Source organism: Dermacentor silvarum, chromosome 11 (genome assembly GCF_013339745.2).
Source record: "Dermacentor silvarum isolate Dsil-2018 chromosome 11, BIME_Dsil_1.4, whole genome shotgun sequence".
Classification (NCBI taxonomy): Eukaryota; Metazoa; Arthropoda; class Arachnida; order Ixodida; family Ixodidae; genus Dermacentor; species Dermacentor silvarum.
Genome location: NC_051164.1, coordinates 77,062,635 through 77,080,037, shown reverse-complemented (window position 1 = coordinate 77,080,037; position 17,403 = coordinate 77,062,635). Strand labels below are relative to the sequence as shown.

The window sequence follows — 17,403 nt, the reverse complement described above, 5'->3', positions numbered from 1 at the left end:
AGGTTATCGGCAGCGCACTGACGGAAATATCGTCCGGGACCGGGAATGCAACGTTTGTACATTCCAGCATCCTGAATGCGTGCACACTGCCGTGAATCTACTCCCGCAGCTCGTAAAAGCAGGCGCCCGACATACCAATATAGTCAATGGTAACTGCAGTTAATGGATCACCGAAGCGTTTCCTACGTAGAAGGTAAACGTGTTTCTTGACATGTGCCTTGTCTACAAACGTTGTTCAAGTTTTTTTAATGAAGAAGCAAAGCATATCCGTCAAAGCATGGCACGCACGCATTCTGCGACGATCACTTTCGGTAATAGTATCGCCTCGGCCGTCAGGCGCGTGCTGATTGGCTGCTTGCGCAAAATTGGATGAGCTAATTGGCTGGTTGAGCACCACGTCACGCAAAGGCGATAGTTTATTCATAGATACTGCAGCCCGTTAGGGCTATGGCAGGAGTGGGTGCACATGTGAGTAAAACTAATTACAATATGCAGATACAGGAACATAGAAATAGAAAAATGTAAAACAACTACATATCAGCAATAGCATTTTAAAATTTATAAATGGGTAACAAACGAACTTTGGCAGGTAACAAATTCCACAGTTCAATCATTCGGGGGAAAAAAAGGGCACTTGAAACTGATAGTGTCTGATATTAGAGGCCCGATAAGCTCTAGTTGAGGTCAGGCAAGCAGTCGGTAAAGGGGGAGGGATCTGAGAGGTGACAAAGAGAGTGCTTATATGAATATAAAATCTTCAGAGACTCAGCATCCCCGAAGTGCTCGCCGCAGAATACGTCCCCATTGCGCATAACATTACACTCTGGTAACAATAAAAATTTTAATGGTAATCCTCTCTCTAGTACAGCTGTATCAAGGTAGCCATCCTCTTGCCCCTACACGTTTCTGATACTCATCCTGGCGAAGCCAATCAAATCCGATATGGCAAAGAGCGAATGACACTCAGTGACCGCGTACGCTGCGCCGCGCAGTGGTATGTCGTTGCTTGCATCTTCGATTCCGCGCGAACCAAGAACGCGCACAGCGAAAGCATTTTCTCGGCAGAGGGCCTTTCATTCAGTGGTCGAGGCCGCTGGTATGTTAACCGGGCAAATTGGGCAGTGAATACAGAAATGTATGAGTGAAGAGCGCAGCCAAAATATTTTTTGGCACCGTAATACACATTTTAAAAGTACAAGATGCACAGAGCGCATAAGTGAAGAGAAGATGCACTTATTTCGTTTCAAGCGGACGTCAGAAATAGTGCTCGTTGAAAAATGCATTTTCGTTTACCTGTTTGATGGCACTTGCTAGACCTGTTTTCTTCCCTTTTGGTCGGAGTTACTGCACTACCTTGCGTAGCAATACAACTTTTGGGCGGCATTTCTCGTGTACACCGAAAATAAATTAACCATTTTATCCACGAACTGCTTGAGACCACTTCGCTCTAGCCATCACGCCAGCCTAAATCCACACGCGCGCAACGTCCTGGGCTGCCGCTTCCAGCTTGACTGGCTTGACGCCGAACTACGCGATAACATAAAAAAAAATTGTCATGCCTACTCGAGTGCTGTTCCTTGTCATTCGCGTCAACTATTGGCTGCCGCGAGGCTCGCGCGCGGCCCGCTTTTGTGCCGCGATGAGTCGGCGGACGACTGATCGCGATAACGGAAACAGGGCACCGCGAGAACCCTTGCAGAGCTCTCGCTCGAATTTCTCGCTCTAAAGACGCTCATGGCGGCAGCCAAGCGTGGTTGTATTTTCTGCCTCAGCGCAACTGGCGCAAATGCGAAGGCGCTTGCAAGAAAAGAAACATGCGACTTGGTTTTTCTGTCTCTTTTTTTTTTCTTTTTCTTCAGCACGATAGGCGTTGTGTACAAGATGCCTCTTTCTGGTGGTAGAAGCTATATATCGCCAAACTGGGCGCTGTATTAATGACAGAGTGCGAGAGCTGTAGCGCAGCAGTAGGCCACGGTGGAAGTAGACGCCCAGGCAGCAGGGGAGACATTTGGCGGACCACTGTCGCAGGTGCCTTTTACTCCGGCATTTTCGGTCAAAGATGCTCTCGGACCGTGGCCACATCTGTCACTGGTACAAAAAGGGATTCGTGCACTAGTTCAATACCCGAAGTGCACCCGTTTGAGAAACCGCTTATAGTGTCCCTGTGCATCCTCCCACGTGCACTCGGTGCTCACTCTCTCCCTCTTTCTATTCCCCCTTTCCCTTAACCTCTGTGTAGGGTAGCAAACCGGACGTTCGTCTGCATGGTTGACCTCCCTGCCTTTCCTCACTTTGCCATCTCTCTCACTCTCTCTATCTCTCGATGCTACACATGTGCTACGCAAAGGCATAGACCAGGCAACGAGAGAAATTGTTGAAACCATACCTATTAGCTATAACCAAGACAAATGTACCAGGGTCTCGTCTACAGCACTATCCCAAAAAAGAGCTCGAGTACCTGAACGAAATGTTTAGCACACGCGCAGTCGTGAAAGTCTTACTAGCCTTTCTGTGTAGCCTTTAGTGTTTGCAGAACATGAAACTGATTTTGTGCGTTCGCAACCTCGACTGTGTAGTGCTTGCGATTGCACGCCTGTATGTTTATGTTTGTAACTGCGTAATAAACTCAATTGATGTCCAGCGCTCGTCGCACTTGTTTCTTTCTGTGTGGGAGTTAAGTCCGGGCTGCAAACATGAATGCGAGCTACAGCAACCAATCAGCCTGCGTCACCGAACTGGCAGTAAAGCAGAACTCCTGTAAGGTTTGATTTTTAAGTCGAAATTTGGCGACACGTACTAGTCTTGGAACATTCAGCCTAATCTTCAAAGAAACCAAGGATCACCAAGCGACACCACACCCCGTAATCGCATCCTCTATTTTTCTTTTACTTTCATTATTTCCTCCGCTAGTTTTTATTTACTTTCGAACAAGTCTAAGTTTGAACCTTTCTCGCCATTAATGCTGTAGATTCTGAACAAAATAACAGGAAATGACCGGAGAAGAGAAAGAGCATTAAAGATATGCTGTGTCCAAGTTTAGGGGGGAAATGTTATGCAGATCCCACGCACTGTGGGAATCGATGCTACGCGAAGGACATAGCAGGCCGTCCAGCGTATTTTGGGTTTTTACAAAGCGTTACAAGATGAACCAACGTGTTCGAAAACATCGTGTGTGACACTAACGTCTACGTGACGACGGCAGCAAGACGACGACGACGACGCCGTCATGACGACATTGTTTTTGTTCTCCGGTTACCAAACGTTACATGTTCCGTTACGACCTGAGCCGATCCTGAATGTGGTACGACGTCGCAGAGCATCTACGTAGCGTACGGCTACGAGGAAAGGACTCCGGAATACGGGCCTATCCCCGTAGCACGGTGTAAGATATATCATCATCATCATCATCATCAGCCTATATTTTTTGTCCACTGCAGGACGAAGGGCTCTCCCTGCGATCTCCAATTACCCCTGTCTTGCGCTAGCGTATTCCAACTTGCACCTGCAAATTTCCTAACTTCATCATCCCATCTGGTTTTCTGCCGACCTCGACTGCGCTTCCCTTCTCTTGGTATCCATTCTGTAACCCTAATGGCCCACCGGTTATCCATCCTACGCATTACATGGCCTGCCCAGCTCCATTTGTTCCGCTTAATGTCAACTAGAATATCGGCTATCCCCGTTTGTTCTCTGATCCACATGTGTGCGCTTCTGGTGTGCGTGGTGCTCATAGATGGCGCCAGTTCCGTGCGAGTGGGGCCGGCCGGCGGTTTCGGCGGCCGTGTAACTTGAACCCGGAGTGCCCGGAGTGAACCCCCCTCCTGTGCGCGTGGGTGTGCGCGGGAAAGAAGGGCAGAAGAGGGACGGCTACGCACCGAGCGAGACGCCGCATTCCAGTCTCCCCGTCTTACTTTTACCTAAATAAATGTTGTTTTCGTTAAAGTAACCGCTGTTCCAGTTTCCCTCTATCTCCGAAAAGCATATTTAACACTTCAGAACTGGGATAGCGTACGTCCAGAACGTAATAAGTCAACCATCGAGCCCTACCATGCTTGTCACTCGCAACGGAATATCTTCGACGGCTCCGACAAGCGAAGAAAATGGCGAACGGCGGAGCACCGACGGCGGGGAAGGCAGCGCAAGCCGAGGCGTGCCCGACAGCGCATCGACCAGCGGCACCACTTCGACACCCGGACCAATGTTTGACATGTCGGCAGTCCTTCAAGCCACCGTGCAAGCAGCAGTGAGGGAAGCAATCAACGGGATTGTGCACCTCCAGTCGCAACAGGCAGCGGCCATGCCTGTAATGGGCGCGGGAGAGACGTCGCGCCTGGTCCCTTTGTTTGACCCTACTTCATCGGACTCGCCAACAGTCGACGCGTGCATTCGACGGGTGGACGACCTAGCGGAAGTCTACCGTTGGTCGGACAGACTAACATCTTGTAACGCACTCGCAAGGTTGGATGGACCGGCGAAGATGTGGTACGATTCCCTCCAGTCTGTCAACAAAACCTGGCCTGAGTGGAAGGTGGAGCTCAAGCGCGCTTTCCCCACGACATCGGGAATGCAGCGACTTCACCGAGACATGGAGGACCGTATTTACAGGCGAGGTGAGCCCATCGAATCATACTACTATGACAAGTTGGCCAAAGCGCGCCGTTGTAACCTCAGCGAAGAAACTTGCATTGAGTATCTTATAACCGGCCTCAATGATCAGGACTCCATCAGAGCCATCAGTACTCGCACGTACGATTCGCCGGAGGAGCTTCTCCGATGTCTGAAGCGTCTCGAAGAGCGCGTCGGAACCGTTAGCTCCCGGGATTCAAACCATTCGAAGGCGAGCGGAATTCAAAATCTTGCGGGTCATGGCAACAGGGGAAACCGAGCACCGGAAACGACCTTGAACGAGAGCCGACAGAACTCTCCGTCCGAACCGAGGAGGAAAACCCTCTCCAACGAAAAAGGAGGGCCGCGGTGTTTCAACTGCAACAAGTACGGCCATCTCTCTCTCAACTGCCCGAGTCCGCAGCGGAGGGCGAGGTGCGGCGTTTGCAACCGAATTGGACACGAAGCTCGAAACTGCAAAGAAAAGGAGAGCGGGCCGCGCCTCTTTCAGAGCGTCGTAAATCTTGACATCCGTGCAGCGGACGCGGCCAACGAAAAATATTTCATGCTTGCTAAAGCTAACGGTCACGACGTGAGAGCATATGTTGACCTCGGCAGCCAGTGCGTTACTATTCGGCGAGAGGATGCAGACCGAATCGGAGTCAAATGCACTGCGATAGACAAGCCGCTCACCATCGGAGGCTACGGATCAGGGCGTGTGACGCCGTGCGGGGAGGCAAACGTTAACCTCACAGTCGATCAAGCAACAGCTGACGTTCCCGTGCTGATCGTGCCGAACGATTCACAAGCGATACCTCTCATCGTGGGACAACCCTTCACCGAGCAACCTCACGTTACAATTGTACGGCGAGGGAACACTTTGAGGATCTTTGAGGAACAGAAGAACGTGGACGAAAGTGACGACACACTGCAGTCCATTGAAATTCCAGATCTTCCGAAACGCCCAGTGTGCCTTTGGGCTAGGGAATCCACAGTGGTTCCACCAAATTACGTTGGATTTGTTAAGCTCTACGTTACAGGCGGCTAACCCAACGCGGATGTATTCGTGGACGCCCAACTGAGGTGCCAAGAGGGGCGCGAACATTGTATTCCGCGTTGCGTCGTCAACGTCGATGAGGCGAACGAAGCATGCATTCCCGTCATGAACGTATCACATCACGAACTCAGCATCAAAGCACACGAGCGGGTAGCGCGAGCGGAAATCTGCTACCTCGACGAACAGCCAATGCGGAACGAGGGGCCAAGCTGCAGTGCCACTCAACCACGTCCAGTGGCGAACGTTAACTTCAAAACGGGCTCAAGCGTCACCCCGGAGCACCGTCAGGATAGGATAGGAATAAACTTTATTTGTCCAGCGGTTAAGGCTCGAAACTCGGTCAACTCATCGACGAGTATCGCGACTGTTTTGCCGACAGCGTTTCAGAGATTTGGCCACACGAATGTAGCGGAAATGAAGATTGAGGTAACGACTGATGAACCTGTAAGGTTTCGCCCGTATCGGCTTTCCTTTGCGGATAGAGAGCACACGAAGGTGGTCATCGAAGAGCTAAAGCAAGCGGGCATCGTCGTTGACTCAAATTCAGACTATGCGAGTCCTATCCTCCTGGTGCGGAAAAAGACAGGAGAGCGACGGCTTTGCGTGGACTACCGTGCGCTCAACCGAGTGACGAAAAAGGACCGATACCCACTGCCGTTAATTGATGATCAGCTCGACCGTCTGCGAGGAAAATGTCTTTTCACGAGTCTCGACCTCGCATCGGGCTATTATCAGATTCCTATTGCAAAGGAGTCCCGACACAAGACTGCGTTCATCACACCCGACGGACATTACGAATTCACCCATATGCCATTTGGTTTGGCCAACGGCCCGGCAGTATTTCAGAGAATGATCAACGCCGTTCTTGGTCCACTGCGATACACAGTGGCACTTGCATACATGGATGACATCTTGCTACCGACGATAACTGTGGAAGAAGGGCTCCAGTCACTGCGAATGATCTTGGATGTTCTCCGTGGAGCGGGACTGACCTTGCGATTGAGCAAGTGCTACTTCTATGACCGAGTGGATTACCTTGGATACGACATTTCTGCGGAAGGCGTGAGACCAGGAAGTATCAAAATCCACTGCGTCGCCGATTTTCCAAAGCCCGCTGACGTACATCAACTGCGTCAATTTTTGGGTCTCACTAGCTACTTCAGAAAGTTTGTTCAGGCTTACGCTAGTATTGCAAAACCTCTGACCAGGTTGACGGCCAAGGATGAGCCCTGGGTATGGACCACGCAGCACGACGCCGCATTCGTCGAGCTCAAGAAACGGTTGGTTCAGAAGCCTGTCTTGGCCCATTTTTCGTTCGAAGCGAAAACTGAAGTCCATACGGATGCCAGTAAGGATGGGCTCGGAGCAATACTGCTGCAAGAACAAGCGAGCGGAGAGTTTCATCCTGTTGTTTACGCTAGCCGACGAACGACAGAATGCGAAGAAAGGTACCACTCCTACGAGCTAGAAACGTTAGCAGTTGTGTGGGCCCTGGAAAAGTTTCGGACGTATTTGATCGGACTGAAATTCACGGTAGTCACAGATTGCAATGCCGTGCGAGCAACGTTGAGCAAGAGGGATCTCCTGCCACGAATCGGCAGATGGTGGCTCCGTCTTCAAGAGTTCGCCTTCGATATCGAGTATCGGAAGGGAACAACGATGGCGCACGTTGACGCGCTGAGTCGCTCACCATACGACCCTCCCGAGGAAACAGAGGTTGTCGGTGGCCTTCACGTCCTCGCAACATGCATTGAGATCGACGACTGCCTCGCGATTGCTCAACAGAACTATACCGACATTCAACTACTAAAGGAGCGACTGAGCAGAAAGCAGCACCTGTCCAACGAAGACCGGCGCGTTCAAAGCGAATACCATCTCAGCAACGGCAAGGTGTTCAGAAAGGTGAATGAGGGCGATTCGGCGCCACGACTTCTTTGGGTGGTGCCAAGGCACGCGCGCTGGCGCGTGGTGAAAGCTTGCCACGACGACATCGGACATTTTGCTGTGGACAAAACAATGTCGAAATTGAAGGAAACGTACTGGTTTCCAGGCATGAAGCGCTATGTCAGACGATATATCGCCGCGTGCATCGAATGTCTCTTTCACAAGATTCCCGCTGGAAAGAGACCGGGCAAGCTGCACAGTATTGACAAAGGCGGCAAGCCCTTTCACGCCATCCACATCGATCACCTCGGTCCGTTCGTGAGAAGTAAATGCGGCAACGCCTACATACTGGTGGCCGTTGACGGCTTCACGAAGTTTGTGCTACTACGAGCAGTCCGGAACACATCAGCAGGACCGGCCGCCCAGTTTCTTCGCGATGTGGCTAGCATTTTTGGGCCACCAACCATGGTGATCACCGATCGCGGGACTGCCTTCACGAGCGCCAAATTCAAGGCAACCTGTGAATCCTTCAGCATCAAGCACGTGAAAAACGCCACTGCGACACCACGAGCTAATGGTCAAGTCGAGCGATACAATCGCATGATTACCCCAGCGGTCGCATGCTTGACGAAGAACACGGACGGCAAAGACTGGGACATGACTTTACCTCAGGTGCAGTGGGGAATCAACAATACGCTTCACCAAGCTACGAAGACCACACCGTTTGGGCTGCTGTTCAACTTTAAGCCACGAAACATCAACGGCGACTGCGTGGATGACGCTCTTGCCGAGGAATTTGACCGCGAAATAGAGGCCAAGCGTACATCTGCGGCAGAGAGAATTCGCGAAGATCAAATGAAACAGCAGGCAAGGTATAACAAGAAGCGTTCGGGAGCGCCGACTTACGAGCCGGGAGATGTAGTTTTGGTTGAGCGAGAGCCGACAGCGTGTGGCGAGTCAAGAAAACTCAAGGAAAAATACAAAGGGCCGTACATCATTACGGAAAAACTTCCCAACGACCGATATCGCATCGGAACGCTGCCCAATGCACGGCACGGGAGGAAAGCATACAGCAGCATCGCACCAGTGGACAAGCTAAAGCGTTGGGGCCAGGACGAGATCGACTCCGAAGGTTCCGACAGTGATTCCGACCGGGACGGTCGGTAGTTGCAGGACGGCCGAGTGTGTGCGCTTCTGGTGTGCGTGGCGCTCATAGATGGCGCCAGTTCCGTGCGAGTGGGGCCGGCCGGCGGTTTCGGCGGCCGTGTAACTTGAACCCGGAGTGCCCGGAGTGAACCCCCCTCCTGTGCGCGTGGGTGTGCGCGGGAAAGAAGGGCAGAAGAGGGACGGCTACGCACCGAGCGAGACGCCGCATTCCAGTCTCCCCGTCTTACTTTTACCTAAATAAATGTTGTTTTCGTTAAAGTAACCGCTGTTCCAGTTTCCCTCTATCTCCGAAAAGCGTATTTAACACACACTGATCTCTTCCTGTCTCTTAACGTTAGTCCTAAGATTTTATTGCGATAGCAATTATATGGACACTTCAACCGGATTTCTGCCATCGGCGTCGCCGTCGCCGTCGCCGTGAGGTTCCCTATAGATGAAATCTTCGCCGCGCGCCGTATGCCCGAGCGGAAGCGTGCGGGGACGCGCGCTATCACGGAGGGCGAACGCACTCAATCTCCCACGCGCAAGCAAGGAAGCGGGAAGCCAGCGCCGGAGGGAGCGGGGTGGGGGCACTTCTACTCTGCCAACAACCGCGCTCGTCGCTCGCTCGCACCGTCGCTTATCTCCACACGGCTCTGACCTTTATGCGCCGTGCATTCGCCGCTCAGTTTCCGTTGAAGCGATAGACCGCACGTACCTTCGCCCGCTGCTGCGGCGTATGCGCTTGCTGCCAGCGTTTTGACAGTCGTCGTCTGCAGTCATTCAGCGTGATCTATTCATGTTTGTTTGTGCGCGCTCACACCACGCTTGTTCATCGGTTAGTAATTAGTCGGGCCACATTTTCCAACGCACGCTACACATGCAATGCTGCCCGGGTCGGCAGTGCAGCGCTACAGGTGTGTCCCTTCACACGCGCTGCCCACGGGAAGCGCTTCTCATCAACACCACCGTTTCACACGCGCCTTCTCGTGGTCATCGCGTCTCTCATCATGTCGGTCCACTTACGGCGTAGCGCACCTGCTTACTTAATCAGCTCATGTTTACTACAATTCATATTGCTACCAAAGCCGCTCACCTTACTTCGTATGACATTGCTGTGTTGCTATCGCATTCATTGCTTCACCCTTAGGGCGAAACTGTGACATTTTTTTCGTTACATCGCTGTTTGTGCGGTCCTTAACTTGTCCTCGAACTTCTTTGTTAACCTCGAAGATTCTTCCACATATGTTAGCACCGGTAGAATGCAATGATTGTACACTTTTCTTTTCAACGACAGCGGTAAGCTCCCAGTCAGGATTTGGTAATGCCTACCGTATGCACTCCTACCCAATTTTAGTCTTCTGTAAATTTTCTTCTCTTGATCAGGGTCCCCTGTGAGTAATTGATCTAGATAAACGTACGTAGTCCTTTACGGACTCTAGAGGCTGACTGGCGATCCTGAATTCTTGTTCCCTTGCGAGGCTATTGAACATTATCTTTGTCTTCTGCATATTCATCTTCAACCCCACTCTTATACTTTCTCGGTTAAAGTCCTTAATCATTTCTTGTAATTCGTCCCTATTGTTGCTGAACAGGACAATGTCATCTGCAAACCGAAGGTTTCTGAGATATTTCCTATTGATCCTCACTCCTAAGCCTTCCCAGTCCAAGAGCTTGAATACTTCTTATAAGCATGCAGTGAATAGCATTGGAGAGATTGTATCTCCTTGCCTGAGCCCTTTCTTGATAGGTAACTTTCTACTTTTCTTGTGGAGAACCAAAGTAGCAGTGGAATCTTGATAGATATGTGCCAAGATATTCATGTATGCCTCCTGTACTCCTTGATTACGCAATGCCTCCATGACTGCTGGTATCTCTACTGAATCAAATGCCTTTTCATAATCTATGAAAGCCATATAGAGAGGTTGAATGTACTCCGCAGATTTCTCGATTACCTGATTGATGACATGGATACGATTCATCGTAGAATATCCCTTCCTGAAGCCAGCCTGCTCTCTTCGTTGACTGAAGTGTAGCCCTGATTCTATTGAAAATTATTTTAGTGAATACTTTATAGAATACTGAAAGCAAGCTACTGTGTATATAATTCATCAATTCTTTAACGTCTCCCTTCTTGTGGATTAGTATAATGTTCGTATTCTTCCAGCTATCCGGTACACTTGAAGTTGTGAAGCACTGCGTGTAAAGGGCCGCAAGCTTTTCAAGCATGATATCTCCTCCATCGGATTAATTCGATTGTTATTCCATCATCTCCAGCAGCTTTTCCCCTGGTCATGTCTTGCAAGGCCCCTCTAACTTCATCGCTAGTTATAGAAGGAGCCTCTGTATCCTGTTCATCACTACTTCGAATGAAAGTAGCTTGGCTGCTCTGGGGACTGTACAGGTCAGTATAGAATTATTCCACTGTTTTTACTATGTAATCGACATTGCTGATAATAATACCCTGCTTATCTTTCAGTGCATACATCTTGCATTGTCCTATGCCAAGTTTTCTTCTCACTGATTTCATGCTGCGTCCACATTTTACGGCTTCCTCAATCTTTCCCACATTATAATTTCGAATATTCCTTACTTTCTTCTAGTTGATCAGTTTTTACAGTTCAGCGAATTCTATCTGATCTCACGAGTTTGACACTTTCATGCTTTGTCGATTTTTATTAGCTCCCTTGCTACTTGGGAGAGCTTACCTACTGGTTGCCTTGGAGCCTTACCTCCCACTTCAAGTGCTGCTTCTGAAATCAGCCTAGTTACGGTTTCATTAATTACCTCTGTGTTGTCTTTATCTTCCTTTTCTAAAGCTGCATATTTGTTTGCGAGCACCAGCCTGAACTGGTCTGCTTTAACCCTTACTGCGTGTAGGTTGGCAAACACACTATAGTAGGATAAACTTAGAAAAACAGCAGTTGGCAACAAAGGCACATGAGCCGCGTGGGGTTGTGTTACTCCGCCAGCCACTCACATAAGCAAACAAAATCGTCGTCTTTCGACCTTTTCAAAACGGCGTCGTACTTGATACGACTGTACTTGTCGTACTTGGACGTTCCACTATGAGAGACGAGCGAAAACGTGTAAAATTATGCGCTTAAAGTTTTATTGCTGTAGTTACCGCCTTATTTAGGTAAGAGGAAAGGTTTGAAGCGCGAACTCCTTGCAGCCTCGCGGGGGAACAGTAGCTGGCGGTTATGAGGATGTGAGCGGGGCTTAAGTTGTATCCGACAATAGCGCTCTTTCACTGCCGAGCCAGCCGAGCTGCGGGTGGGCCTCCGTAATGGCGGATCGGTATCCCAGAATTCCTGGCCGTGAGGCAGGTGCAAGCTACCTATACCGTCGAGGAGCTGCGTTTGCATGTCACGCCGCTGCTGGCTTCCTCATCATGTCGCCTCCGCGTATAGTTAGAAGACGCATTGAGGAGCTCGAGTGCTGTCTGGCAACAGTGACGCCACCGCGGTTCGTTTATCCTGCGGAGACGTCGTGAGCCTCGGACATCTAAAATAACTCTGGCATGACTTCTCCATAGCGATCGGCCTAATTCTGGCCTATTCAATGATTGCGCATTTCGAGCTTTCGCAGCCCCTCCTGACGACGATTACACGATTCCGGCATGGAATTTTGCGGGTATTCCAGACGACTGACGTGATCGTTTTGTACGCAGGTTGGTACGCAATGTCCTGTTTGGTTTTGCGCTGTTGTGGGAAATTTCAACGCAGCTTTGTTGCGCACAACATTATTCCTTTGAAATGTTTCTATGCCGACAATTTGACAGACATTCCTGATTACTAACCCTCCATCAACATATGACAACGAAGGTAGGATGTCTACACAATCTTCCACATAATACTTAGACGACTGACGTTCTTCTTATTAATTTCATTCTAGTTCTTTCTTCTTTTTTTTAGCCGGAACCATACGCCAGTTGTTCCTTCAAGATCACTACTTCCCGACAACTTCAGCATGACACTTCCACGGCGGCCGCTAACCTACAGCTCTACGTGACTCATGACGGTTATCAGGGCACGCATCGCGGCCCACTATGGTAGTCGAAGATCGCAACCTTCCCTACGGGCGATTAAAAAAAAGAAGAAAGAAAACTCAACGGGAACTATTGGAGGCAGCCGAAATGCAAGAGCTAGGTTGTGGGCAAGCGGTGGTATACGTGGCTTTGCTTGGAAACGAAGTAGCCTATCTTCGGAATAGGTGTGGACCTTTCATGTTCAAGGGGTCCTGAAATACATTTATTGCGATAGCAACGATATGGACGATCCAAGCGGATTCCTGCCGTCGTCGTCGCCGTTGCCGTGAGGTTTTGTATAAAGTCCAAGCGCGATAAAATCATCGTCGCGCGCCGTATGCTGAATGTGCGAGTGAAAGCTCGTGAACGTACGGCGGAGAGCAAACACGAAGTCTTCCGTAGTGCGAAAGGCCGTGGGGGGATAGGAGGGATGGAGGGGAGGTGACGTTTAGCTGCGGCACCAAATGCCTATCTTGCGACCGGGCGCAAAGGGAACTGGCGACTCAATCTCCCACGCGAAAGGAGGAAAGTGGGGAGGCAGCGCGGGAGGGAGGGGTGCGGCTTCTACTCTGCCAGCAACTGTGTACTTGTACTTTGCGCGGCTACGGGCGGTCGCGCGTGGTCGCGCGCTCCGTATCTTGAAAGCGATCTCCACACGGCTCGTACCTTTGTAGGCGCTGTGCTTTCGCCGCTCAGTTTTCGTCTAACCGATAGAGGGCACGAACTTTCGCTCGCTTCTGCTGGCGCGCTTGCTCACGCCAGCGTTTTGACAGCGGTTGTCTGCGGTCATCAAGTGTGATCAATTCATGTTTGCTTGTGCGCGCGGACACCGTGCTTGTTAATTCAGTTAGTAAGCGAATGTGTCCCAGTTTATGGAGCCGATAAAACTATTATCCTTGCTCCGTATAGCTCTCTACTAATTTGCCACCGCAATTGATGCTTCGCCTTTCGGACGAAACTGCGACATTTTTTTCTAACTATTCACAGACTGGTCATCATATTGTCACAGTGCGTAAGGTGGAAAGAAGAGGACATGGTTGGTGCCCTGGGAGACGACAAAAAAGATTCTGGGTTTTCGCTTCTCTGCGCAGCCATTAAAACCCATCTGTAAAACCAGTACGCTTCTTCCTTCCCGTAACATTATTGGTGGAGGTGCGGGGTACTCACTTGCGCAAGACGCAGCTCCGCAGCGGACGTAACCTGGCTGCCATGTCACCCGAAGGGGAGTCTTCAACCGCGGCCCCGTCGACGCCACCGACGGTCATCCTAACCCAGCCCCGCGACCCTTGCATGTTTTCTGGGATTGACAACGTTGACGTCGATGACTGGTTGGCAAATTACGAACGGGTCTGCGCCAGCAACAGGTGGGATAACACGCTTATGCTGGTCAACGTAATATACTACCTCAAAAAAAAAAAAAAAAAACGACATGAGTCTGGTTCGAGACGCATGAAGAAGAGATTACCAGTTGTGAGCAATGCAAACAGAAGCTTCGTGATTTGTTCAGCAAGTCCATCGACCGCCAACGTGCTGCTCAGAAGGACCTTGGGACCCGTGCACAGACGTCCACTGAATCTTACGTGGCGTACATCCAGGACGTCTTGGCTCTTTGCCGCAAGGTGGATAAGAACATGACAGAGGCAGACAAGGTCAGTCACGTTTTAAAAGGCATAGCGGACGACGCGTTTAACCTTCTCGTGTGTAAGAACATCACAACAGTCAATGAGATCATTAACGAATGTCGCCGCTTTGAAGAAGCGAAAAGCCTGCCGCATAGTTCAGCAGTTCACGCGCCTACCCAACACCGCTGCTTCATCGACGTGTGAATACCTTTGTCTTCCGCGTGAGCCCACTCCCTCCGAGAACGTCGTACGTATAGTCCGGCGAGAAATTGAAGCAGCGTCTCCTGCCACACAAGTGACGCAGTGCTTTGACGATTCCCGGCCGCTCGTGTCCCTCATTCAGTCGGTCGTTCGCCAAGAAATTTCCAATGTGGGTCTGCAATCCATCTGCTCCTCCAACCGTCCTGACTTCGCTTCGTCTGCTGCCTCTGCCCCTGTTTACCGGAACCAGAGCGGTCCTTACCCGAGCTATCGCAACCCGGCCGAATAGCGCACACATGATGATCGACCCATCTGCTTCTATTGTGGACGTGTGGGCCACATCTCTCCCATTTTCCGAAGTTCCTGGCCGGCCTCTCTCGACCAAGCTTTCCCGGCTACCGCCGCTCCCCACTGAATCCTCGCCCGCCTGCGCCCCCCACCGAGTTCGAAGATGCACCTGACAACGCTCGAGTCAGTGCGACTAAACGCTCATCATCACCGCACAGTAGCCGCTCCCGTTCACCCCAGCTGCGTCGTTCCCCGTCCCCTGCTTACCGTCGCCGCTCTCCGACGGGAAACTGACTGGGGCAGCTCCGGGAGGTGACGCTGCTCTAGCACCCCGGCCTGAAATTCCTCTGTTGACCCTGCCTACTGATCGGAACCTTTTGGACGTGGATGTGGATGGTTTGCCTGTTACAGCACTCATCGACACTGGAGCGCAAGTTTCCATCATGAGTGCTGACCTTCGAACGCGCCTGAAGAAAGTCCTTACTCCTGCTCCGACTCGACTGCTACAGGTCGCCGACGGTGGAACTCCGGTAGTGCTCGGAATGTGTGCTGCACGTGTCAGTGTCGCCGGACGCCACACGTCCGTTTTGTTTAGTGTGCTCGAACGCTGCTCCCACGATGTGATCCTCGGCCTCGACTTTTTGACCACCCATTCTGCTCTGATTGACTGTTCAGCCGGTGTTGTCCAACGTGACCTACCCCTTTCCACTGACCCTCCTGCTCAAGCCCCAACTCAGCTTTGTTCCGCGGATTTTATTCGTCTTCTTCCCCGAGGAGCAACCTGCATCACCGTTTTCGCCTCTCCACCTGTTCCAGACGGAGACTATGTCCTCGCTCCCGCGACTTCAGTTCTGCTTTCCCACAATGTCTCCTTCCCACACACCGTCATTTCTGTAGCGGCCAATCAGACCTGTCTTCCCATCCTCAATTTCGGCCAGTGCCCTCAGGTACTTCCTCGAGGGATGTCACTTGCCACGTTGTCACCAGTCCCGCGAGTGCTATATTTCAGCTCTATCTGTTGCGACATCTTCGACCAGTGCTCGTTCTGCGCCTTCTGCATCTGCCCCGGCCGACGACATTGCAAAGATGATTGCGCCGGACCTCGACCCCCAATGCGCCGCAGAGCTCCATGACCTCCTCGAGTCCTTCGCCGACATTTTCGATCCTGAACGATCGCTCTTTGGGTCAAACTACGGTTGTTAAGCATCGTATAAATACCGGCCATGCGGCACCTGTTCGCCGACGCCCATACCGGGTGTCGCCCTCTGAGCGACAAGTTATCCAGAGCGAAGTTGACAAAATGCTTGCCAAAGGGATTATTGAACACTCTTCCAGTCCGTGGGCTTCCCCTGTTGTGCTCGTCAAAAGAAGGACAACAGCTGGCGATTCTGCGTGTACTATCGTCATCTAAACCAGATCACCAAGAAAGATGTCTACCCGCTTCCACAGATCGACGATGCTCTGGACTGTCTTCACGATGCCACTTATTTTTCATCAATAGACCTTCGCTCCGGATATTGGCAAATTGTCGTGGATGAAATGGACCGTGAGAAGACCGCATTCGTTACACCTGACGGCCTCTATCAGTTTAGGGTAATGCCTTTCGGCTTGTGCAATGCCCCGGCGACCTTTGAACGTATGATGGACATGCTCTTGCGTGGAATTGAAATGGTCCATCTGCTTGTGTTACTTGGATGACGTCATCGTATTCTCTCCAACTTTTGCGGCCCATCTTGAACGACTTTCATCTGTGCTTTCCGTTTTTCGCGCCGCTGGCCTGCAGCTCAACTCGTCCAAGTGCCACTTCGGTCACCGCCAAATAACCATGCTCGGACATCTCGTCGATTCGTCAGGCATTCGCCCCGATCCCGCTAAAGTTCGTGCAGTGCAGAATTTCCCTGTACCGACCTCTGCCAAAGATGTTCGCAGCTTTATCGGTCTTTGTTCTTACTTCCGCCGGTTTGTGCAAAATTTCGCGCATGTGGCTCGTCCCCTGACTGACCTCCTCAAGAAAGACGTTCCTTTCTGCTGGGGCTCTGAACAAGCGACTTCTTTCTCGCGCCTCATCACGCTACTCACCACACCACCTGTTCTCGCCCATTTTGACGCCTCTGCTGCGACAGAAATTCGCACTGACGCCAGTGGATACGGCATCGGCGCAATTTTAGCCCAACGCCAACGTGGGCACAACCGCGTTATCGCCTACGCCAGCCGCCTCCTCTCCCCGTCTGAGCGCAATTATTCGATTACTGAGCGGGAATGTCTCGCCCTCGTTTGGGCTGTGGGCAAGTTCCGACCTTACATATATGGTCGACCATTTACGGTTATAACCGATCACTACGCCCTTTGTTGGCTTTCTTCCCTCAAGGATCTCCCCGGACGCCTCGGTCGCTGGGCCCTACGCCTTCAGGAATACACATACACTGTAGTCTACAAGTCGGGTCGTTTACATCAGGACGCCGACTGCCTGTCTCGTCACCCTATCGATGCACCGAATGATTTAGTGGATGCCGCACCTGATCTGCGTTCTCTCGATTTCCGCCTTGAAAGACATAGGGGCTGAACAGCGA

General features: G+C 51.2%; 1 protein-coding gene across 1 annotated transcript; it reads left to right on the top strand.

The window, feature by feature from the left end:
* The first annotated feature begins 4,048 nt into the window (after positions 1–4,048).
* Positions 4,049–5,653, top strand: LOC119432690 (uncharacterized). The gene has a single exon (XM_037699846.1). The coding sequence runs from the start codon at positions 4,049–4,051 to the stop codon at positions 5,651–5,653; it is 1,605 nt and encodes a 534-aa protein (XP_037555774.1).
* The last annotated feature ends 11,750 nt before the right edge of the window (positions 5,654–17,403 follow it).